This window comes from Zootoca vivipara, chromosome 9, assembly GCF_963506605.1.
Source record: "Zootoca vivipara chromosome 9, rZooViv1.1, whole genome shotgun sequence".
Classification (NCBI taxonomy): Eukaryota; Metazoa; Chordata; class Lepidosauria; order Squamata; family Lacertidae; genus Zootoca; species Zootoca vivipara.
The window spans coordinates 72,962,591-72,986,844 of NC_083284.1; the positions used below are offsets into that span (position 1 = coordinate 72,962,591).

A 24,254-nucleotide genomic window follows, 5' to 3' on the forward strand; every position below is an offset into this window, starting at 1 on the left:
CCAGCGGTCTGTTTAACTTTGGCCCACAAGGCCATTTTCCCACCGTCACACTCACCTGGTCCATGGGAGATGATGAATTGGGCAGGAGTTTTGGATCCCTCTTCAGTTAGCTGCATAGACTCAGTATCCAGTCACTAGTTACAGGTAGGTAGCAGTGTTGGTCTGAGTCGAAGCAAAATAAAAAAAATTCCTTCAGTAGCACCTTAAAGACCAACTAAGTTTATATTTTGGTATGAGCTTTCGTGTGCATGCACACTTCGTATCTGATGAAGTGTGCATGCACACGAAAGCTCATACCAAAATATAAGCTTAGTTGGTCTTTAAGGTGCTACTGAAGGAATTTTTTTATTTTATCCAGTCACTGTGTGCTTTCTCCAACTCCGCTGATTCCCTCATAGATTTGGGGGCATTTGGGGACAGCACTCCACTGGTTTCTCTTCCTCGGCCTTCCTTGGTTCATTAGTTGAAATGTCAATTTGCTCAGAGCCCCCCACTCTACCCCCTTTTAAATCCTTCCACCCCTGGATGCGAAGGGTCCTGGGGGGGGGGTGCTATCTCAGCAAGAAGTCCCATTCCTTCCAAATGGAAGCAAAACAACCACCCCAGTTCCAAGGCTTTCTGTGCATACTGGTGGAACCAAAGCCTTTTGCTTCCACCCCTGGCAATCCCCCATAATGTCTCCTTTATGCCCTCACTGCTAGCTGGGCAGCCAGAGCAAGAGGCCCTCTACCTTCACGAGAGGGTCTCCATAGCAGGTGTCCCTCTTTGCAGGTCAACGTCCCTCTCCTGATAGGCTGGAGGAAGCAGATGCTACCTATTTTAAGGCCTGCCCTATTCTTCCGACTGTAAATTGTTCTAACTTATTTCAAGCCTGCATTTTTATATTGTTGTAACCTCCCCTCAGACTGCGTGGTGGACATAAATTTAACAAAGCTTGCCAAAATAGACAAGTCAAAATCCATTCTTTGTTGGAAATGTAAAGAGGCAGAGGGTACTGTGATGCACTCATGGTGGGGCTGCAGAAGAGTTAAAAATTTTGGGGGTTGCATTCATGAGGAATTGAAAAAGATGCTCAAAATCTCTATAGAAAAAAACCCCAGAGGCTTATTTATTGAGTATACAGGGCAAGGATATACCACAAGACAGAAAAACATACGCTACTGCTGCAGCAAGGCTCCTACTACCGTAGTAGCAAAGAACTGAAAAGGAAATCACATCCCCACAAAAGAAGATTGGCTAAACAAATTAACAGAATTCATCGAAATGGCAAAACCTCAGCAATAAGATATCAAACAAACCAAAATTTAAGGCAACAATGGAAATGGTTTGAAGGCTATATGAGGAAACACTGCTCCAAAAACAACACATTGATCTGTTTAGATTAAGTTTGTAAAACTGATTTAGGAAAAAACAATAGTAAAACGAGGTTTAAGGATCAGAGATAAAAATTGCAATGTGATTAACAAAATTATAGCCTAAGTGAAGACAAGCACTGGTAGAGGGAAGTCACATGGGTGCAGGTAATTTTATTTTTTTTGTATGTTTAAGTAGGTTTTTGTTCAATGTTTTTATTATTTTTTCTTGGTATGTAGCATTTGTGTGTTTATGTTTGCATGTATGTAAATAAATAAATAAATGGTTTTTAAAAAAGAAAAAGAAATTTAACAAAAAAACAGCCAAAACCAATAGAGACTTGAACATCTTGTTTTAATAATGGCACTTTTCTTTTTTGGGGGTGTGGGGGGGAATAAAACAAGTCTGTTTTTACAATACAAAACAAAAACAAAAAGTTTAAACAGTAGCACCCAGTTGCTTCATAGGAGTGTAAAATAATCCCCGATAACAGACTCTTCCAACACCATTATAGAAGCAAAACTCATCACCTCAGAAGTGTCCCATTTGGGCACCTCAAGGGAGACGTGAAACAGCCTCCGAGGGGAGCGAGGGGGCTTCTGCACCACCTCAGAAGGCTTTCTGGGAGCAAGTGCAAAGTGGGTGGGGTGACGGGTATGGGGCATTCAGCTGCTGCAGACTGGAGGCCACGAATTCACCCCAAACCGGCCTCTGGTTGAGGAGAATTCTGCCCCTCAGGTCTTGAGGTCAGGCATTGGAATGCTCATAGAAGCTTCCAGAGACCGGAAGCAGCCTGTCCAACTGTCGGCATAAACAGGATTGCTGATCATTTGGTGCCGGACCCTATTTGATTTCCAAGTGTCAGTTCCTTATCCCGGGGATGGAGGACCCGTAGCCCTCCAGGTGTTGCAGGGGTCTCAATTTCCCACTCGAGAAAGGCACCCTCTAGGCAGAACTATGGTCAGAGAGGAGCAAGGCTGGCACAAGCAACTTCTCAAGATGTCAATGATGTGAAGCTGTGGGTGCCAAAAGGCAGGCTACCAGTCTATTTCTCCTAAAATTGCACTGGCAATAATCACTAGGTTCACATTATAGCAGTTGCTGGAAACCATTGGAGGGGTGAGCTCAGCTCCTGTGCCCTTCGGGTCCTGCTGCCTGTTTCCCAGAAGTTGCAACTGGATGGCCACCGTGAGAAGAAGGTGCTGGGCTAGCTGGTCCCCCTTTGGCCTGAACCAGAAGGCTCTTCGTACATACACCGTTTTGGGTGGTAGTGGGGGGCCTTCAGACGGGGGGCCAAGGGGTATATTTTTCCATGCATTGTTTTGGTGGAAGGGGGTATGTGCCTTTGGGTTGTCTGGTACTTTTACACCTCTGCTGGGGTTTAGTAAAGAATTATTTTGGGAGATGAACGTTCTCTGCCATGTCTGTTGGACATTGGGAGTACAGTATATAACAGTCGCTGTGTTCTTGCCTCGAATGCAGGGAGGAGGATTCTGGCTTCTGGACCTCATCTCTATTAACTTGGTGTTTAACAAAAGTTGTGAATGAGACTCATACAGTGCACAGTAAAACATGAGATCAGGAACTTTGCACGTCCGACGGTCCTGGCTGTGTGGACAGAGCAGGAGTGAAGTTGGGTAATCTTAGACCCCGGACTTATCAGTCTTGCTTATTTATAAAAATCCTTATATATCGTGTATCATTAAAAATAATTGCAGTAGTTTACAATAATATAAAACCATAAATATACGGTAAAGTTATAAGAAAGTTAAAAGCAAAATAATTACAAACAAATGTCAGTAGACCATTGTGGGAGATGTACTCTTGTTTGCCTGCATAGGGTAGCAGAATAGGAAAGTTTTCAGCAAGTATTTAAAAGCTGGCACAGAGGGCACCTGCTGAATCTCTAGTGGCAGCGAGTTCCACAGGGCTGTGCCCACTGAGTCCATCTAGCTCCCAATGTTCTATTACATAAGAACATAAAAAGAGCCTTTGCTTCATCGGGCCACAGACCCGTTTAGTCCAGCATCCTCTTCTCGCAGTGGGAAACCACAAGAGAGAGCGCAAGAGCAACCCTCTTCCCTCCTGTGGTTTCCTGCAGAAGCACAGCTGCCTCCAGCTGTTGTGGACAGAAGCCATGACTAGCCCTCTCCTCCCCGTGACTCCCCAGGTTTTCAGGCGGGGGGGGGGCGCTTCCCCAGCCCTACCTGCAGATGCTGGGTGGTGTGCCTTCTGCATGCCAAGCAGCTGCTCTGCCACTGAGCAGCAGCTATTTCCAGAAAGAGGTGGGCCGAGGGGTTCTTTAGCTGCGCAGGCATATTCCTTCACTTGCTTTCAAAATGTGGGGATTAGGCCCTGCTGTGTTTGGGGCCTGCCTGATGGTGCTGCAGGAGCAGAGCCCCCACCATCCCACATGGAGCCCCCCCCCCCTGCCTGTTGCTGTATATGTTGTGGTCCAATCTCAAAGGATGCCTCCATCAGCCATGATACCACTTTGGTTGGCATCTGCATTTTACAGTGATATCAGTTTGGTTGGCATTTGCATGTTAGCATTTGGCATTTGCATTTTACAGAGAGGCCCAGAGAGGCATTTGGATTCATGGCTCTTGCTTCTGAGAAAAGAGAAGTGAAAGACCAGAGAACTGACCTGGAAAAGCACCTTTTCCTCTCTGTCTCTCTTGAATCAGAACTGCTTCTGTGTGCAGAAAGCTCTCCTGCCATGGCTCTGTAGGGGGTTGGACTAGATGGTCCCTTCCGACTCTACAATTTGAGACCAAAGGGACACAGGCTAAACAACCGAGCCTCTGGAGCTTGCTGATCAGAAGGTCGGCGGTTTGAACCCCTGCGACGGGGTGAGCTCCCGTTGCTCGGTCCCAGCTCCTGCCAACCTAGCAGTTCGAAAGCATGCAAAAAAGTGCGGGTAGATAAATAGGTACCACTCCGATGGGAAGGTAAACAGCGTTTCTGTGCGCTGCTCTGGTTCGCCAGAAGCAGCTTAGTCATGCTGGCCACGTGACCCGGAAACAAGGGTGGACATCCAACAAAGCTGAATGTTGGAAGGTTATGGGCAGCTAAAAAATGGGACTTTTCCATGGAGTGCACAGATAAGGCCTGGAACTGGCACTCCCAAGAGGCAGGGCTGGCCACTTGACAGCTTTAGAAGAGGATTGGGGAAATTCATGTAGGAGAGGGGGATTGATGGCTACTACCCCCATGGCCATGCTGTGGCTCCACGGTCAGAGGCAGCAATTATTCTGACTGCGTTGCTGGAAACCACAGGAGGGGAAAGGGTTGCTCTTGTGCTTGGATCCTGCTTGCAAGCTTCCCACAGGCGCTTGGTTGCTCACTGTGAGGACAGGAGGTTGGACCAGATGGGCCATTGGCCTCATCCAGGAGGATCTGATGCTCTTATGGGAGGGCAGAAGGCAGATCAGGATTAAGGCAGGAACTGTAGCTGAGTGCAAAGTGCCTGCTCCGTGCATGCAAAAGGGCTGAGGTTCAATTATGGCATTTCCAGATCCTGGATTTTTTAAAAGGATCAGGTAGCAGGTGAATGGGAAAGATCTCTGCCTGAGATGTAGGTTTAAATATGCAGGTGATTCCAGTGGACATATGTGATGGATCCCCCCTCCTCACTGCTTTAACATCAGAGGCTCTCCTTGTGCTTCTCTACAAACAGGAGAAGAAAACCTCGAGTGTCCAAATTGGACTTGTCTCCAGAGTACCTCAGTCGCTGCGTTCGAAACCTATGGCCACCAGTGGGAAGTCCCTCCCATGGACCCCTACTGCTACAGTGTGCCTCTCCCTTAGGCAACTATGGGGCTCCTTCAGCTTCGCTAACCAGCCCTTTGTATGACAGGAGAAAAAGCAAACAGTTTCCTCTTCCCCAGGAAAGCTTTGTTCTCCCCTCTTTGTCACACCTCTGAAAGTACTGAGACACTGCCGAGTCAGTGAACGTTTAAGCACATTTAACTTTATTATTTAACTTATAAACATGAGTTTCTTTGGTTCTTAAAAGCACATATCTTCTTTTTATTTAACACAGACTTGTTACTACAGCTCCTGCATCCCTCTCTGACACTCTACTCTCCACAACTCCCTAACTCCCAACTGCCAACCACCTAACTGACCAAACCGCTCCTCTCCCCTTTTAAACTGGGAACAGTCCCGCCCCCATCAGAATGTTATGTCAGTCAGGCTGGAGGTGGATTAACTCTTTTCCAGCCAGGTAGGAATAAATATTTCAAAACTGTGTCAATCCGTTACAACATATTCTGGAGGTGCACTGGGTAACAGAGACTATATTAAAAAATAAATTCAATGCATTAATCAACCCATTAAGAAAATATATAATTAGCTGTGCTAAATATGCATTACCCTGAATATTTAATAAAATTATCAACATTTATTTAATTAGACCCAATGGTATGATGCTCAGTTCATCAAGTTGCACACACCAGCAACATCATTATCTGTAAATTCTGAAAATGCATGAAGAGTTTCAGTACTAATTTGGCAATGTGTTGATCAACAGTAAATAGTGTGACTACATCAGTGTTTCTCAACCTTTTTTGGGCCAAGGCACACTTGTTCCATGAAAAAAATCACGAGGCACACCACCATTAAAAAAGTTAAAAATTTTAACTCTGTGCCGCCCTATATTGACTATATAATTATGACTGTAAGAAACACTTGCCAATTGCTGTGTTGGTTGCAATCTCCTGTAATAAGGCTTCACAAGCCGCTGATTTCTCTGCCAGCACAATCCTTTGCTCAGCAAGTTTCAGGTTGAGCTCATCCAGCCAGCTTCTTTAAGTTTGTCTAAAACCACCCTCCCGTGGTGGTGGCTGTTGAGAGCTGCGCTCGCCCCGCGTCGTGACCCGGCTGGCTTCCTTTCCGGCGGGTCAGTGTTGGATATTGGCGGCCGCCAGGCACGTGGCAATGCAAATCACCCTTCTCGTCGCCGCACATCGCGGCACACCAGCCAGCGTCTCGCGGCACACTAGTGTGCCGCGGAACAGCGGTTGAGAAACGCTGGACTACATATTATGTCTAGTTACAGGTACATAGCTGTGTTGGTCTGCCGTAGTCGAAACAAAATAAAATTCCTTCCAGCAGCACCTTAAAGGTAAAGGTAAAGGGACCCCTGACCATTAGGTCCAGTCGTGACCGACTCTGGGGTTGCGGCGCTCATCTCGCGTTATTGGCTGAGGGAGCCGGCATACAGCTTCCAGGTCATGTGGCCAGCATGAGAAAGCCGCTTCTGGCGAACCAGAGCAGCACACAGAAACACTGTTTACCTTCCCGCTGTAGTGGTCCCTATTTATCTACTTGCACTTTGACATGCTTTCGAACTGCTAGGTTGGCACTTGGCAGGAGCTGCATAGCTGCCAAGTTATCCCTTTTTTAAAGGGATTTTCCCTTATGCTGAATAGGCTTCCTCGCGAGAAAAGGGAAAACTTGGCAGCTATAAGGAGCTGGGACCGAGCAGCGGGAGCTCACCCACGTCGCGGGGATTCGAACCGCTGACCTTCTGATCAGCAAGCAGGGCCGGCCCTACGGCCAGGCCGGGTGGCGCAGGGCATCACGGCGCCAGCCCGCTGGCCGGCCAGTCCGCCGTGCAGCTGCGCCCACGGCAACCGCGCTGTGCCTGCCCGCCCGCCGCGCAGCAGCGCCTGCGGCAGCCGCGCTGCGCGCTGCACCCGCCCACCGCACTGGGAAACGGGGCGGGGGGGGGCGCCGGAGGTATCCGGCGCACCACGGCGCAGGGGGGCTTAAGACGGCCCTGTTGTTTTCTATGGGCACCTGTCACTGGTCTTGAAAAACTGAGCTTAGGGCAAATCTACGTTATTTAAAGCACATCATGGGCAGGGGGGCAGCTCCCCCCACAAATCAAGAAAATCAATAAAAATAACTATCTGAGGTTCTTCTCTTCTCTCCGCCCCCCCCAATAAGCCTGGCTATACCCATGAAGCACATTGCTTCCCCCAAAGAATCCCTGCAACTGTCATTTGATAATGGTATTGGAGGGGTGTGTGTGAGAGACTCCAAAATATGCTTTGGGCCAGGACAAATCATACACCCAAGCAAAAACGGAGCATCCTTTTACAAGATGCCAGTGCATCATGGCTGGTCTTGATCATGCATTTATGATAATTTGGAAATGATGATTTTTATTAACATGATTGTTGGGCTTGAAGGAGAGGGAAGCCCCTAATAATTATGAAGATGCATGATGTGGGGATATCCCAACCTTTATTTTGGGGTTAAGGAACATGCAAACTTAACTTTGACGTTCATAAATAGATGAGACTTTTTTTAAAAAGTGGTTTTGAGCAAATAAGGAGCTGGCAAACTAGTAACCCAACTCCACCGAGGTGCCCAGAATTCTGAGGGAAAGGACATGTTTCGAATTCGCTTCGAAGGCGGAATGTGCACGCAGCCTTGGCTCTCGCTTTTCTGGGGGTCCAGAGACCACGATCCTCTGTGCCAAGCCTTCCGGTTCCGATTCCAGGTCGTCTTAGCCGCCCCCGCAAGAGTGTTTAAGTACGATTTCATGTAAAACGATTTCATGTAAAGTAATCAAGAGGTTCCGTTTTGTGGCAATGGTTTGTTTTTATTTTTTAAAGGTATGTACCGACGATCCCAGGGCAGTTTGTGGTATTACTGTATATGAAAATCACAAAAGTACGTAACAGCAAACGAGATACAGTAATAACCCCCCACCCCGGTCGTCATACATAAGCCTTGGAAAAGAGGAAGGATATGCAAGGATATGTCGAGATTTGAAATACGTAACCGCTCCTGCTGCACAGAGGAGGAGAGGGATCATAGCACTGATCGGAAGCCAACGCCGTCCAGGACTCTTGCGGAAATTATATGGGGATCCAGACAGAGCTGAGCCCATGAGAGAGGAACGTCTGCCCATCGGGCGAGCTGGAACAGCCTTCGAAGCATCTACGAAGCGTTCGCGAGGCTGCTGGACATAAAGGGGGCGGGGTCTCAGCGCAGCCCAGTTAGAAGTGGGGAGGGGGAGGACCTTCGGTCTCGCTTCCCTTTTGCGATTGGCCCTCCACGATTTCCTCCCCTCAGACTCGCTGGCAGCGCCGCTTGAGCAGGAAGGGGCGCGGCGATCCCCTTCCCCACCCCCACCCCTGCTCCGATTGGTGGAGTAGGCAGTCCATCCAGGGAGGCTCGCCTGGGGAACGGGAAGCTGCCCGCGCTTGTGCCGGGACCGCCGAGCGAGGAGGTTCCGCGCCGCCGCCGCCGCCGCCGCCGCCGCCGCGAATGATGGGAGGCTTTCAAGATGGCGCCGGCGCGTCGGTGGCGGACTGAGCGCGCTGTCTCCCTCTAGCCCGTTCTCTGGCGCTCTGAGCGGCTGGCCGCGACGGCTCTTGCGGGGCTGAGTCTCCCGAGGGCGGGCGAGGGAGTTTGGCCGGCCGGCCGGCCAGCAGCAGGAATCGGAGTTGGCTTTTCCACACGCGCGCCTCTGTGAGGGCGAGGGGGGGCATGGCCACCATGGAGAAGCTGATGAAGGCCTTTGAGTCCCTCCGCTCCTTTCAGCAGCAACAGGGCCCCGCTGTTTCGGCAGCAGCAGCACCACCAGGCACGGCACCACCCGCCTCCACGGCCGCCGCCACGGGAGCCGCGCCCCCCGGGGAGCCGCCTCACAGACCGTGAGTTGTGAAGGGAGGCTGGGGCGGGGGGCGAGAAAGCGGCCGCCGGGCCCGCGCTCGGGAGAGACGGGGAGGTGGTTCGGTGGAAGCGGTGGAAGCCAGAGCGCCGTCTGCTCTTGGACGTCATCCGTGTCCCCGCAGGCTAGTGTGGCTGGAGCACGGAAGCACCAAAGCAGTGCGTTGCGTCCGCACGGCAGCTACATCGCGGAAACCAGCCTCTTTAAATCAAGGAAATGTAATCTTCGAGGCCTCAAGTCCTACTGGTCTAGGTGTTTTCTCTTATTGTTATATTTACTGGATTTGTATACCCCCTTTTACTTGAACTCCCCTGTTCACAAGATAAAAATACAAATTGAGAACAAGACATGCATAGTAAAAAACAAGAACAAAATAAGCTCATGACCCCTCCCCCTTTCCCACAAACACATTTAAAAGGGCATTGTATGTCAATCATTCAAAGGCCTGGTAAGTTTTCCCCAGGAACCAGACAAACCTCCCTGCAGAGAGCCACCACAGAAAAGGTCTGCTCCGGATCTCTTGTGGAGGAGGCATATGAAGGGCCTCAGATGATGATCACAGGGTCCAAATTGGTTCACATGAGAGACAGTCCTTGAGGCATTGCGGTCCAGAGCCATTTAATGCTATATAGGTAAAACCAGCACTTTGAACTGGGCTAAATAAGCTAAACAATTCAAGATGTAACACTGGACAAGTAACACCGACTGGCTAACTGAGAAACAGACAGACAGACAAATTGCATACCAACAGACTACTGAGCTGACACGTATTAATCACAGCTATAGTCAGGACACTGGGCTGCTACTGTAGCAACTGGCTTGTCTGACCATGCACTTGCAATTAAATTATCTATGGGATGTATTGCACTCATGAATGAGAATAACCCATTTTCTTGTGTACACGTAGCTGTAACCTCTCTGCTAGTTTTTCTCAGCCAAAAAGGGCAAGGGTCCAGAGCACAAGTCTGATCCAAGCACCTTGTCCACATCCTCGACCTCAAGCTTTACCAGCTGAAACTCATACAACACAACAGGACAGGATAGTGTTCTGGACATCCCTCGAGAGTCATCTGCTGCAACAGCAGAGTCAAGATCCTGGTGGATTTTATCCTCAAAATGCTTCGCAAACAAGTCACAGTGAGCTAGTCGGTTCTTCCTCCTTTGGGCCAGATTGCAAGAGGCCCTGTATACTACCCAGAAAAGCTCTGCCGGGCGACACCATGAGGATGCAGTGGAGGCAGCAAAGTATGCCTTCTTTGCTGCTTTCCATCCCACTAGGTAGAGTCGATCTTGAGCCCTCACCAGTGTTCAGTTGCATTTGACTGGAGTTTTACTCCAGTAGTGTTCAAACTGTCTCCCAGCTTGTTTCCTTGCCCTAGGTTCTGGAGTTACACAGGAGCCAAATGGGCTCCATGAAGTGAGAAAGGGTGCTCAAGGGTGATCGTGTCAATGGCACGAACCATCAGGATGTTCTGCAAGTTACCCAGGGCCTTGACACATCATATTTGACAGTCATATTTTTCCATTATTATTTATTAAATTTGTAAATTGTTTGGGTTGTCCTGGGCAAGATAAAGCAACAAACAAACATGAACAAAGAATCCCTCTTTCCACATTAAAACCAAGGGGAGGTGGAAAATGCATTAACCCCCCCCCCCGAGGCCACAAATATATAATGCCTTTGTTTGGTTGTAGAGAAATGTTTTTGCGTGGCACCTTGATGCAAATCCTTTTGAGTTCAGTATGACTTGCTTCTTGAATAAGCATCATTATGACAGCACTGTGAAGTTCTTCTAATTTGTTGCCTTAGGAGAACAATGCTCCTTTTCTGTTCAAAGGTTGTTGTCTAAATTATAAGTTCTTAACTTTCCCACAAAGCCTCATCCCTTCACCCCATTTCAAAAGAGGGAAATGTTTTCCAGAGTTGGAAACCAAGATCAGTAAAACAACATGAGAAATGCCCACTGTTTGGTGGGTCAAAACGTTTTCCAAGACAGCACATTAGAGGAAAAACCATTCCTCTTTCTTCTTCCGCTTTCCTTCACCAAATTGTCTGTGGTAGACCTCCTGGAGTGAGACTGGGGATTTGCCAGAGAGGGGAGGAACTGTTGCTGCCAAGGAGGAAGCAGGTGCATTTATGGAATGCTGCTGAAAGTTAAAGCTATAAAAACTCTGACCCTTGCCATATTACTTTCTACAGTGAGATTAGTTTTGACATTCTAGTCCTTGTTTTCTTTACTATAGCTACGGTACAGCCCTGAGTAAAGTTAACAGGCTTTAGTATCCGTGCAGATAATTCTACTTGACATAATAAAAAAGCAACTGTTAAAAAGCTTACATATCTGACTGCCTGGAGTGGAGTTGATGGTTACTTGTTGCAAGTGACTCAAGAAAAGGGAGCTAGTTACCCATTTCTTTTAACATGTTCCAGCTGAAGACTGGTGTAACTCATTGCTGAGAGGCAGTTCCCATGTACTATGTATAATGCATAGGTCTGCCCTGTATGCTTGCTTAGGTAATCTAATATCCATGCTTGTTGCCTCAACTCAGACTCCATTATATTTCCTGTCTCTGGACCTATACCTAGTACAATCCAGTTGCCATTCTGTCTTCTTTGCTTCAAGCCCTTCTTAAAAACTCCTTAGTGATTTTGGAAACATTAAGCGTACATACATACTTCTAAACATTTATTTGTTTAAATATTTGTAATCCTCACTTTCGTGAAGTATGTCAAAATGGTATGCAACATACACAATATCATCATCAATCTTTATTACGGTCTAGAGACCCAATAAATCGTTACAAGGCAATATACAATTCAGACAGCCTACTTCCAGGTTAAACAAGCATTTTGTTCAGTCTTAAAGATGGGGATCATTGGTTCTTGCAACTATTATACTGTAAAGGTAAAGGGTAAAGGTAAAGGGACCCCTGACCATTAGGTCCAGTCGTGACCGACTCTGGGGTTGTGGCGCTCATCTCGCATTATTGGCCGAGGGAGCCGGCATACAGCTTCCAGGTCATGTGGCCAGCATGACAAAGCCGCTTCTGGCGAACCAGAGCAGCACACGGAAACGCCGTTTACCTTCCCGCTATAGCGGTTCCTATTTATCTACTTGCATTTTGATGTGCTTTCGAACTGCTAGGTTGGCAGGAGCTGGGACCGAGCAACGGGAGCTCACCCCGCCACAGGGATTCGAACCGCTGACCTTCTGATCAGCAAGCCCTAGGCTCAGTGGTTTAACCCACAGAGCCACCTGGGTCCCTATTATACTGTACACAATATAAACAAATCAGTAAGGGTGCATGGCTCTTACGTGGGGGAAAACCTGCCCACCCTCAGTGTAGTTGGTGCTTGCAACAGTATGAGTGCTACTAATTTCAAATAAATATAGACTGGAAGTCTTGTATGCAGGTGCTGTGCCACTTCTGTGAGTGTGTTTGAGCTGCTTCTCAAATTGCTGGACACTTGTATCCATTTTAATATTTTCCTTCCTTTAAAATGTAACAGGTATATATAATCTAGAAACATAGAAAGGAGTTCAAAACATAATCTAACAGCCCTTGCTTCGAAGGAGATGTGCAGACAAATATTTGTTTGGTTAATCCAAATCAATGTGACAGACACACAAATTTTCATCTTGCTTTCCTGGGACAAAATTTCTTAGCCTCTGCTCTTTCTGCAGTGAGGACACAGAATTTATATGGAGTTCTTACCAATCCACTTTCACTTTTCACATAAAAGCTGTAGTTTTTTTGTATACATTCTCATGCTTGCAGCTTTTCTTTGAGTAAAGAGTTTTAGATATGCTCATCAGACCATCACCAAATGAAACTTTAACAGTATGAAAATAGCGCAGGGTATCACCAATAGAAGTTAACTCTGACCCAAATAAAATTACAACTTAAACTTAAAATGCTGAATTTCCATGGCAGATTGCAGCATGCCCCCTTTAAAAAGATGTATCTCAACAAATATTAGCTTAAGAGATGAAATACTTTTATTCAGTTTTTCATAAAAGCATAAAATAAAATTCTCATTTTTTGTCAACACACCAAATTTCTTAGGAATTTTCTCCTCACCAGTTACTGCTAATAGAAAATGCAGTCTTCTGTTATCATTTATTTACTAAGTAGGTAGGTTAAATACACAAACTCATAGTCAAACCTCCTCATTGCTAGGGCTGGACAACATCTGGTTTTCAACATCATGATAGATCACAACTAAACATCACTGTATCACAATATATATCTGTGGTGGCAAAGGGCCTTGCTGAGCTTCCCTGTGGGGGCAGAGGGTCCCGACATTCATCCCTGCAGTGGCAGAGGGCCTTGCCACGCCTAAACGTGGTGGCAGAGGGGGCCTTGAGGAGGCTTCTTGCAGCGGTGGATGGCCTTAAAATGTACCGTAAGGAAGTAGTAGATTTAATAAAAATATTAAATAAACTTCCATATATTATGTTTAATATATTTTCAACTAATTTATGAGTAGTTTAAGTGGTTTACTAGTCTAGTTTCATCTGCTGCCCCACTCAGAGCTCTTAAGTGGAATCTGTGCATGCATAAGCCCCACTAAGTTCAACTGAACTTCTACTTTCCTAGGAGTAAGCCCCATTAACTTCAATAGGGCTTGCTTGTGAGTAGAGCTCATTTGCTGTCAGATGATGATGATGGATGTGGTGACATCTTTAAAGCAAATTTACCATGGCATACCAGTACATTTTTCTGGACTAGAGTCCACTTCATCACATGCAAGTTGGTTGTGGTTAAGAGGAGCCTACTGTTTATGTGGGTTTGCAACTACTGTAGTTGAAGGGCTGTACCTAATAAATGCTGATCAGTGGCTCCTTATCCACCTAGAAGTGTGGTGGTGCAGGATTCTGTCCGATATGCTTTTGATATTGTACCTTTATAAATGGCTTTGATGAAGGCGTCAAAGGGATGCTCATAAAAGCTGCAGATCACATAAAATTGCTTGAGATAGGATCCAAGATCTTGATACGATGGAAAACAGGGCCAAAACTAACAAAACAAATTCCAAAAGAAATAAATGTGGGTGGGAAGACTCAGGTGTACTGATATAGGATGAGTGACACTACTTATGTAAATTTAAAGTGTGATTCCAGCTTCATGCGCTTGGCAGCTGGCCAGCTGAAATCATACAGATACAAAGTGGAGAGCTAGCCTTAAAAGCTCTTTCTACTCTGAGTTTCCCTGGTGTGGAGTTTTTTAGCTTTCATATATGCTTACCTACTGCTGGGAGGCTTGTTTGAACTTTCCAGAGTCTGGTGAGCAAGACCCACTCAGCTCGCTGGCTAATAAGAATAATAATATTTGTACCCTGCCCTGCCCATCTGACTGGGTTGTCATATGGCTATGCTTTTGCAGGAGCAATGCTGGGGTTGTATTAACTATATGCAATTTTGACTTTTCCTGCAATCTTCGGAATGCAATCCCTTTGTGAGTTACATGTTAAAGTTGTGAGTTACAGTACATGTTAAAAAGATCTGGGCTTTTTAGTAGACTACAAGCTAAACATTATATGAGTCAGCTGTGTGGTCCATGGCCATCTGTCATGGATGCTGTAGCCAAGATTCCTGCATTGCAGGAGATTGAACTTGATGACTCTTGGGATTCCTTCCAACTCTTATGATTCTATGTATAGTGTTTAGATTGCAAGAAGTAATTGAACTGCTCTATTCTTTGTTCAAACCTCAATTGTCACTTACTGGTAGGTGATGGGTCAGATTTATTTTCTGTTGCTCAAAATGCCAGTGGGCTCAAATTACAGCATACCCCCTGCCCTCGCACGTTTGCCTGCCTGAGAGGAAGGGAGTGGGAGGCTGCTGCCATCCAGCGAGGAGGGAGGAAGGCAGGAAAGTGCCCAAGGTAGGAAGAGGTCCCTTGGTGCATGCCTCCACCTCAACTGCCAAGTCCACCAGGGGGGCGCAACACTTGCCCCACCCTGGGTGCCAGCAACCCACGCTACACCACTGGTTTCTTGCATCAGTAGAAGTTTGCCCTTGATGACCTTTGAGGGCCTTTTCAACTCTGATTCTCTGAAGTGTTCCAACATAACATTCTTCCCACATAACATTCTAACTGATAAGGTAGATTTCAGAGGTACTTTTTAGGATACCATGCTTCTTTAAACTGTAGGTCTGTTTGCCATATCAAACTTCCATTTGAAGTTCTCTTGTTTTTAGAATCATTATGCAATGTAGCTTGAGAAAGGAGAGGAAGCATAAGTTCAAAACCCTGTTAGAGGCATGGAACTAATGGTTCAGTTGACATAATAGCTGTAGTTTTGTTGATAATCAAGTAAGTTTAATGCTGTCTTGGTCAAAATTGAATATTTGCATTTATTTGTTTGTTTGACTTCTATACCGCCCTTCATCATAAGATCTCCGGGCGGTTCACAATATATTTTTGGCTATCTGGCTTTGAGTTTTGACTTCAGTGCCATGCATTTTCAGAAAACCTGTAAAACTAAACCCTTTTCTTGCTCGAGCATTTTAGGAAGAAATTTATTGAAATCATTCTGTTATTGTTTCTTGGCATTTTATTATTATATTTATTAAATTTCTATACCCCCTTTCATTTGAGGATCATAGGTTTTGGAATATTGATGAACTATATAGAGTATGTTTTACATGAAATGTTGTTCACAGGATAGCTCTACTACCTTAACTTTACTGTTGTATAAAGCATATCAAGGTTGGTATTTTGCATAATTACAAATCTTATCTCTTATTTTAGAAAGAAAGAACTTTCCACCACCAAGAAAGATCGAGTGAATCATTGCCTAACAATATGTGAAAATATAGTTGCTCAATCTTTAAGGTAATCAAGTGTTTTCTGATCTCTGTTTATGCAAATGCTGTTCTGTTTCAGTGATTCAATGTTTCAATGAGTATATAATTATAGAAAGGACACAGAGGGTCATCTATTCCAACCCCCTGCAATGCAGAGTTAAATATCAAACTGGAAAATAAAACCATGAAAAGGATGGGGAGAGTGCATGAGCCAAATAATCACTCTGGCTCAATCCTGCTTGTTCCTCAGCCATGGTTTAGATCAGTGTTTGGGAACTATTTTGTTGTTGAGGATCATATTCCCTTGGGGTAACTTGCTGGTGGTCACTGGCTAGTGATAGACAGGACAAGAACCATTCCCACCCTTTATCTCTCACACCCCAGCCCATATGTTCTCTCATGCACAAACATCATTATCCATAATTACCATGCAGTTCTAGCGAGAGCGGGGCGTTCCAGTATTCCGCTTTGCTGCTGGTTCCCCCCACCCCTAGGGGTGGAGAGAGGCCGGTGGGAAATCTCTCCGCAACACCCCTGCTCTTGCTGAGTTTCAGTGAGAGGGAGGTGTCCATCCACTCTGCTTTGCTGTTTCTCCTCGAGGAGAAACCCTTGCAGAGTTTGCAAGGACTTTTGCTTGAGGGGAAGCCCTTGTGGAGCCTCACACCCCCTCCAATTGCGGGGGTGGCAGCAGGGTGTTTCACCTCAGGTACCAAAACATCTCAGGCTGCACTCGTTTTTATGACTATTTGTCACAGTTTTTGTGCTAAAGTGTGCTTTTGCATCTCCTCCCTCAAACTCTCATGCACCAAAGGATTGCAGTGAAGGAGAGGAGCAAGATCCAGAGGTAGCCAGCATTTGATGAGGAGCCTTTTCAAAATACTGGGGAATGTGCTAACTTTGGATTATTGAACTTGAAAAATAATTCTTATGTTTTCAGTTAATCTGGAATTTTATGAATACAGCGTAACGTCCAGGAGTTTAACCTGACAAGTGGAACTTGGCTCATTATAACTTTTCTTTTTTCATTGAAGAAATTCTCCAGAATTTCAGAAATTGCTGGGCATTGCTATGGAACTTTTCCTACTCTGTAGTGATGATGCAGAGTCAGATGTAAGGATGGTTGCTGATGAATGTCTCAATAAAGTTATAAAAGTAAGTTGCATTTGGTTTTGTGCCCTGTAATTGCTGATAAAATTACTGAATATTATCATTGGGGTTCTGTGGCAGATGACTTGGTGGAAAGAGTAGGTTTTTGCAGCATTTTAGTATATGAAGTTCTGATGTATGAGTATCATCTCTGTAGATCTAGCAAATTGCTATCTTTGTAGTGTAAGAGTTAACTATCATAGCAAGTAAACCTGCAAGCTTTTCAGTGCAATATGTAATCTATTGAAGCAAGGCATATTTTGCTGATACTAAAAAAGATATTATTGTTTCCTTCCAGGCTTTGATGGATTCTAGTCTTCCTAGGTTACAGTTAGAACTCTACAAGGAGATTAAAAAGGTGAGAGGGGGGGTGTTATTTGATGTTCTTAATTTGCTTGGATTTATAGTCATACCTTTTTTAAACAAGACTTTGTGATTAATCACATAGTAAATATTTAAACTATTATAACACTGACAATAAACACAAAGGTTATTCTAAATCATATTAACAATTTGACATGTTGGGTAAAAGATTCCTGCATTGCAGGGGGTTGGACTAGATAATTCCCGTGGTCCCTTCCAACTCTACAGTTCTATGATTCTTTGAAATGTTGGGCCGTTTGGAAATCATCTTTCTCATCGTTAAAGATGTATTAGGAAGTATACAAGATTTGCCATATATTAATGAAGAGCTGAACTTTTACTAAGGGCACTGGTTTGAGATCCTGTAGAAGAGTGATTTCCAGAACTCCACTCCTATATTTCCAAGTGGAACTGTTGTTCTTTTTGAATCATTGTTAACTTTCCAGAGGCTATACTCATCCAAATACATACTGGCTTGGCGCCCCCCCCCCATTTGTCCATGATTGACTCGTGCAGGCACATGTATATGCGGCGCCAGGAAATAAATCAATCAATACTGACCTGAAATGGTGGGAGAGAGCTGGAAAGTCCTTGTGGCTTGTGAGGACACACTCCCCAGAGCACCAAGTCCAGAAAAAAGACTCCCGGTGGCTCTAAAACGGCCTGTGGGAGCTCTCACTGCTGCTGTGCTACCTTTCTCAACAGCTGTTGGGCAGGAAACCATATTTACTGCAGCAGACCCCCCACTTATGCGTGTAGGAACCCGGAATGTAACCCCTGTGTAAGGGGAGACTTGCCTGTACAGTACTAACATTCTAAAAAGGTAAAGGTACCCCTGACCATTAGGTCCAGTTGCAGACGACTCTGGGGTTGCGGCGCTCATCTTGCTCTATAGGCCGAGGGAGCCGGTGTTTGTCCGCAAACAGCTTCCGGGTCATGTGGCCAGCATGACCAAGCCGCTTCTGGCGAACCAGGGCAGCGCACGGAAACGCCGTTTACCTTCCCGCCGGAGCAGTACCTATTTATCTACTTGCACTTTGACATGCTTTCAAACTACTAGGTGGGCAGGAGCTGGGACCGAACAATGGGAGCTCACCCCATGGTGGGGATTCGAACTGCCGACCTTCCGATTGACAGGCCCTAGGCTCTGTGGTTTAGACCACAGCGCCACCCGCATCCCTACTGACATTCTAGTTAAAGGCTATTAATTGTGTGCCTTTAAAAACTCCTCTGAGTTTCTGCTCTGGATTTACCTTTTATCTAGAATACGCATACCTATTCATACTTTCTTTGTAAAATCAGGACTGAAGTCTGTGTGACTGATATATTCTAAATTGTTTCTGGATAGAATGGTGCTTCTCGAAGTCTACGTGCTGCTCTTTGGAGGTTTGCTGAACTTGCACATCTTGTTCGACCCCTGAAATGCAGGTGAGGTTGCTTTTCTTGAACTGTAAACAAATTGTTAACACATTGGGATGTTTAATTTAAATGCACACAATGGAAATTAAATTACTTCCAGTGTTTCTTTATCGTTTGTGACCAAGCTGTTCATGTAAAATAGATACTGGATTGGTTTTAAAGGAAAATGAGCAGCCAACATGATCTTCTCTGATAATAACAGCAGTGTGTGGTTTTTTATTATGTAACTGTGTGCCTGACATGTGTGAGGATTTTCTTTTTTGGAAAATCAAGGCCTTTTGATGTGCACAGGAGAAAACCATTTTGCTTGTATATGGTGTGTGTGTGTGTGTGTGTGTGTGTGTGTGTATAATTCCAAGGAGCAATGACAAAACTTATCAACTTTTTGAGTTTAATGTAAGCCTCCATATGGGCATGTGAAGATGAGAAGCAGGTGGAAAAGTTAGACAGTGGGTAGAAAATTTAGAGTGCTCCTCCCACCCAGCCCCTGTGTGCAGTGGTATGTCATGCATATGGGATGAGGACTTTGCATCACCATTGCTTTATTCTTTCTTGCTTTCATGGTTACTAAGGTTGAAAAATCACCTTGTGCTAGCAAAATTCAGATTTGTGTGATCTCTCATGTTTTGGTACAAGTCATGATGTGGAGAACGGCATATCCCAATTCCAAATGACAAAGAAACTCCTTAAATCCATCGCTAGAAATATTAGAACCATAAGGAGTTTGTGCTTACCTTCCCAAAACTCACAGAAAGCTTGTGAAATATCATTATAATGCAAGGGATAACTACACCAATGCAAAAGGGGTAACTTAATTGTCTTAGCACAGGGTCAAGTGAGACCAGATCTACCTTCTTAACAACTTTGTGTACATTACAAAAGGACAAGCCCATTCAGATTACCTGCCCTATTGAAAAATTAGAAGTATTAACCTGATGGTTTGAAATAGAAAATGATGTCTAGGATCCTTACCTGTTCAGGGATCACCAGAGGTACAAGATCTGTGACACTTGGGGTATGTTCAGAATACAGACAGAAAATACAGTTCTTAAGGTAACCTCATCCCAAGCTATTTATGCTTTAAACTAGCAGTTTCAGCTTGGCCTATAAACATACTGGTAATCAATGCAACTGGCATAAAAATGGTGTTAATATATTTGCACATTCTGGTTCTCACTAGCATCTTGATGAAGCTTCCAAACAGTGTTCAAAGGCAGCCACACTTAAAGTACATTATAGCAGTTCAGCTTGGAAGTAACTAGTGCATGGGCCATATCTGGCTGCTCCAGATAGGGGTACAGCTGACATACAAGCCTGAGCTGGAAGAAGGCACTCCAGGCCACAGACTCTACCTGTGCCCCATCAGGCAGAGATAAACCCAGGAAGGTAACAAACCCAGGAACACCTTCAGCTGCATACCTGGTCTTTGAAGAGGAGTGCAGCCCCATTCAGGAACAGTTTTATACATCCAGATTGATTGACTTCCCAGTCCATAAAATCTCTATTTTACCTAGATTACGGTAACTTTCACCTTGTTCTTCTTTATGCATCCCAGTACTGCATCTAGGTACATATTAAAGAGTTCCACATGTTCCACATGTTAAAGAGTTCCACCTCCCTGTGGCTCTTAGATTGAAAAGCGCAAGAGCTGCATGCCATCTGCATGTCGGTGACATTGCTCCACAAGTTTCCAGATGGTTTCTCTCAGAGGCTTTCTACAGAAATTGAAGTTGTACCCCAAAAAGCCGTCGATGGAGCAAAAGTCACCTAGTACTGCTTTCTGGGACTCTCTGTCCAGAAAGGATCACAGTCAGAGTGAACACAGTGCTTCCTAAGCCCAGAAGGATGCCCTGGTAAATGGTTTCAAGTGCTATGAAAAACTCCAGCAGAACCAAGAGAGTTGCACTTCCACCATCTAGTACAAGCCACCCAGCAGAGCACACTTGGTTTTTCTACACTTACTGTATTTATTTTACTTACTGGCTAAGCACAGCAACCGCCTATGCTGGAGTACTTGCTCCCGAGCAGGTCTTGCAGTTCTGCATCATTGGTAGACTTAAGTACAGATGTCATGTTGGTGTCTGTGTCAACCCTTACTTGGGGTTACCAACTGATAGCTATGTTTCAGAAGGTTCAGCTTTTGGGCATGTGTTCTTTGGTGAATTGTGTGATCCTTTTCAGCAGGTGGCAGGGCCATTTGGGAAGAGAACCTCTGCTTTTTTACATTCCCCCCTTTAGGATATTGTCCTCTGAAGGAGAATGGAATGTTGGATTTATCATGGGTTCTTTTCCTTAAGGGGTAAGAATGGTATTATGCCTCACCTGTTGGTTGGTTCTGCAAAGAAGGCAAGGAAGAGTTTCTTTTTGTGCCCGTTGTACTACTTCTTTCGTATATTTTTCATCTGGTGGAGCCTCCTATATTCTGGTCATACCACCCCCACCCCCACCCCCACCCCCACCCTGGTTACAGTGTTGTTGGGGTGAAATTCATTTTTTGCTTTTCATCTGGTTAGCTTCTGTTGCAATTTTTTTGCTTTTTAAAAAATGAAGTCTGGTGTGCTCTTTCGCTCTGAAGAGAAGGTACACTCGTCAGAGTTCTAATATTTTTTCTGTTTAAGGAGAAAAATAGGATTGTGACACATCATGCAAACCTCTCAAGTGCATCAAACCTTTGAATATTATGTTCAAAACCACTGAAGAATACTTATATCTCTCTTTTTTTGTTACAGACCATACTTAGTAAACCTTTTGCCCTGCTTAACACGAGTAAGCAAGCGCTCTGAAGAATCAGTACAAGAAACGCTGGCTGCAGCAATACCAAAAATCATGGCAGCTTTTGGAAATTTTGCAAATGACAATGAAATTAAGGTATAATCATCTAAAATGTTTGCTGTAGTAAATGAAACAAGATTTTACCTGTAGTAAATTCACTGTTTTGAAATAGGCAAAATGTTAGTTTGCATAGGATTAATAGCAATTTTCTAATCTTAAATGGGGCTTACTTCTGGAATACAAGTTCTGGAATTTGGGTAGTATAAAATGAATATTCTGTGGAAACATCTAGAAATCCTCAACTGACATGATTTAAGTTTTATTTCATGTACATGGCATGGCTTAATTGGCTGGTTCATAGGAAATACTAAACCATGGTTTACTGTTATTCACGAGGCCTTGAGCTCGCAAGCTCACATGCCCCCTTCTCCTCCTCTAGCATAGGTGTGAGAAGACCAGAGACTTCCACTGCTGTTTAAGACTAGCCACAGTTTAGCAGTGTATCTGAACCTTAAAGTGTGCATAATCCTTAACTACATCTAGTAAAAACAATCTAGCTTCATAAAAGATGGTTTCAAGTTGACTTGTTTCCACTAACTACAGTTGCGACTAATTGCAATTTGTTGAGGTTTGAACATCAGCAAGCTAGAGGTAGGAAGAAGCAGAGGTTTTTCTTGTAACACTAAGTTTTACCGGTAGTTTAGAATTGCAGGCAAATGCAGCCACTGAATGAACATGGTACATTTCTCTTTCACACATGTACACACACAACCATTCAGTCCCCGTCCCCCCAACATACTCGTGCAAGCTGGTAGACCCTACTTCCACTTCTGTGGTGCAAGAATATTTTGCAGGCTTCCTTATCAAAGTCGGTAATGTAATATCTGCATGTAAACTAAACCACAGAGTAAGGTTTAAGTTGAAGCTAAATCACTACACCGTTCTAGTATGCCTCTGATAAAGCACTGGAGCCACCTGGAAGGAATTGGCAACAAGTTATGACTTGTCAAATAGAAGCACTGATACAATACTTGCTTGCCTGTTTTTAGGGATTTTCTTTGCCTGGTATGCTCAGAAGGAAGCTCTATATTTTTCATTTTTCCCTCTTTAAGAAATAAAATAATCAGTAATTTCATTTGTTGGAGGCATTTGTAGTGCAGTTAGCACTGACCAAATGCTGCTGTGCAGAACCATGAGGAAATATGTACATGCTATTACCCTTTGGCAGGATACTTTTGCAGCGCTGCTAGAAGTGCATTGATGAATAGATGGGAGGACATTTGGTGCTATAGAGATGTGATTTCCTTAAGTGCTGTGATTGCAATTTAGGATAAATTTAGCTTATTTTCAGTTTGTATGGTAGATCGATATCATTGTTGCTTCACTGAGAGTTTTTTCTTTATTATGCACAATCTACAGTGGTACCTCGGTTTACAAACAGTCCCGTTTACGAACACCTCCATTTATGAATGCCGCAGACCTGGAAGTGTTTACATCCGGGTTCCGCGGTGTCGGATGCGCAGACGTGATCACAGCGTGCGTGTGCACAGAAACGCTCTATGGGTGCTTCGCGCATGCGCAGAAGCGTGCCTTCGGGGAGCGAATGCCTCCGTTTACAAACGCCTCCGTTGAATGGATCACGTTCGTAAACCGAGGTTCCACTGTACAGTAGTTTAAAAGTTCAGGTAGGTAGCCGTGTTGGTCTGATGCAGTAGAAATGTATATAAAAATATAAAAAATTGTCCAGTAGCACCTTAGAGACCAACTACGGTAAGTTTGTTATTGGTATGAGCTTTTCTGTGCATGCACACTTCTTCCCTAAGCTCATACCAAGATAAAACTTAGTTGGTCTCTAAGGTGCTACTGGACAATTATTATTTTTATATATATTTCTACTAGTTTAAAGGTGTAGGTCAATCTCATGTTTAGTCAATCGTAAAGAACCTAGTAAATGTTGGTGTCATTGAAACATTGATAAAAGCTTTGTTTGTTTTAGGTTTTATTGAAGGCTTTTGTAGCTAACCTTAAATCCAGTTCTCCTACTATTCGTCGAACAGCAGCTGCATCAGCAGTGAGCATCTGCCAGCATTCACGAAGAACACAGTATTTTTATACTTGGTTACTGAATGTATTACTAGGTAAGAAGGGCAACAATATTTTAGGCTTCAGTGAAAACTGGGGAAATGTAATAATGGGGTATTTGTAACAGGGTATTATTGTACTGTTTCTCCCATATTATGAGCTGATTCAGACATAATGGCAGCCATGATTTGTGCTTCCCCCTTTTTTTTTACTTCTAATTTTGTGGATATATGGAAATCTGAACTGGCCAGCTGGATAAAAACTGATATAAAAGAAAAGCAATTCCATTGCTTGCAACAAAATTGCAAGCTGGAGAAGAAAAAAACAGGTTTGTTCATGTAGCACTAAACCTTGGGTTGACTTCACTTCTAACTGAGCAACTCCAGGGAAGACAAATGAAGGCAAAGTATTCTAACTAAATAAAGATGCATAGAATCATAGAATAATAGAATTGTAGACTTGGAAGGGACCATGAGGGTCATCTAGTCTGCCCCCCTGCAGGAATCTCAACTAAAGCATCAGTGGCAGATAGCCATCCAACCTCTGCTTAGAAATGTCCAATGAAAGGAGTCATCTTTACTAATAAATAACATGTCTTGAAATGACCATAT

The 24,254-nt window shown here is 44.5% G+C and overlaps 1 protein-coding gene across 2 annotated transcripts in view; it reads left to right on the forward strand.

The window, feature by feature from the left end:
* Positions 1-8,521: 8,521 nt before the first annotated feature.
* Positions 8,522-24,254, forward strand: part of HTT (huntingtin) — a 111,921-nt gene continuing 96,188 nt past the window's right edge. For both annotated transcript variants that reach the window (XM_060279042.1, XM_060279043.1), the window contains exons 1-7: positions 8,522-9,029; positions 15,806-15,889; positions 16,893-17,013; positions 17,306-17,365; positions 18,719-18,798; positions 21,519-21,657; positions 23,558-23,699. In XM_060279042.1, the coding sequence (XP_060135025.1) occupies positions 8,863-9,029; positions 15,806-15,889; positions 16,893-17,013; positions 17,306-17,365; positions 18,719-18,798; positions 21,519-21,657; positions 23,558-23,699 (793 nt within the window). In that variant the 5' untranslated portion in view covers positions 8,522-8,862. The remainder of the gene's footprint in view (positions 9,030-15,805; positions 15,890-16,892; positions 17,014-17,305; positions 17,366-18,718; positions 18,799-21,518; positions 21,658-23,557; positions 23,700-24,254) is intronic.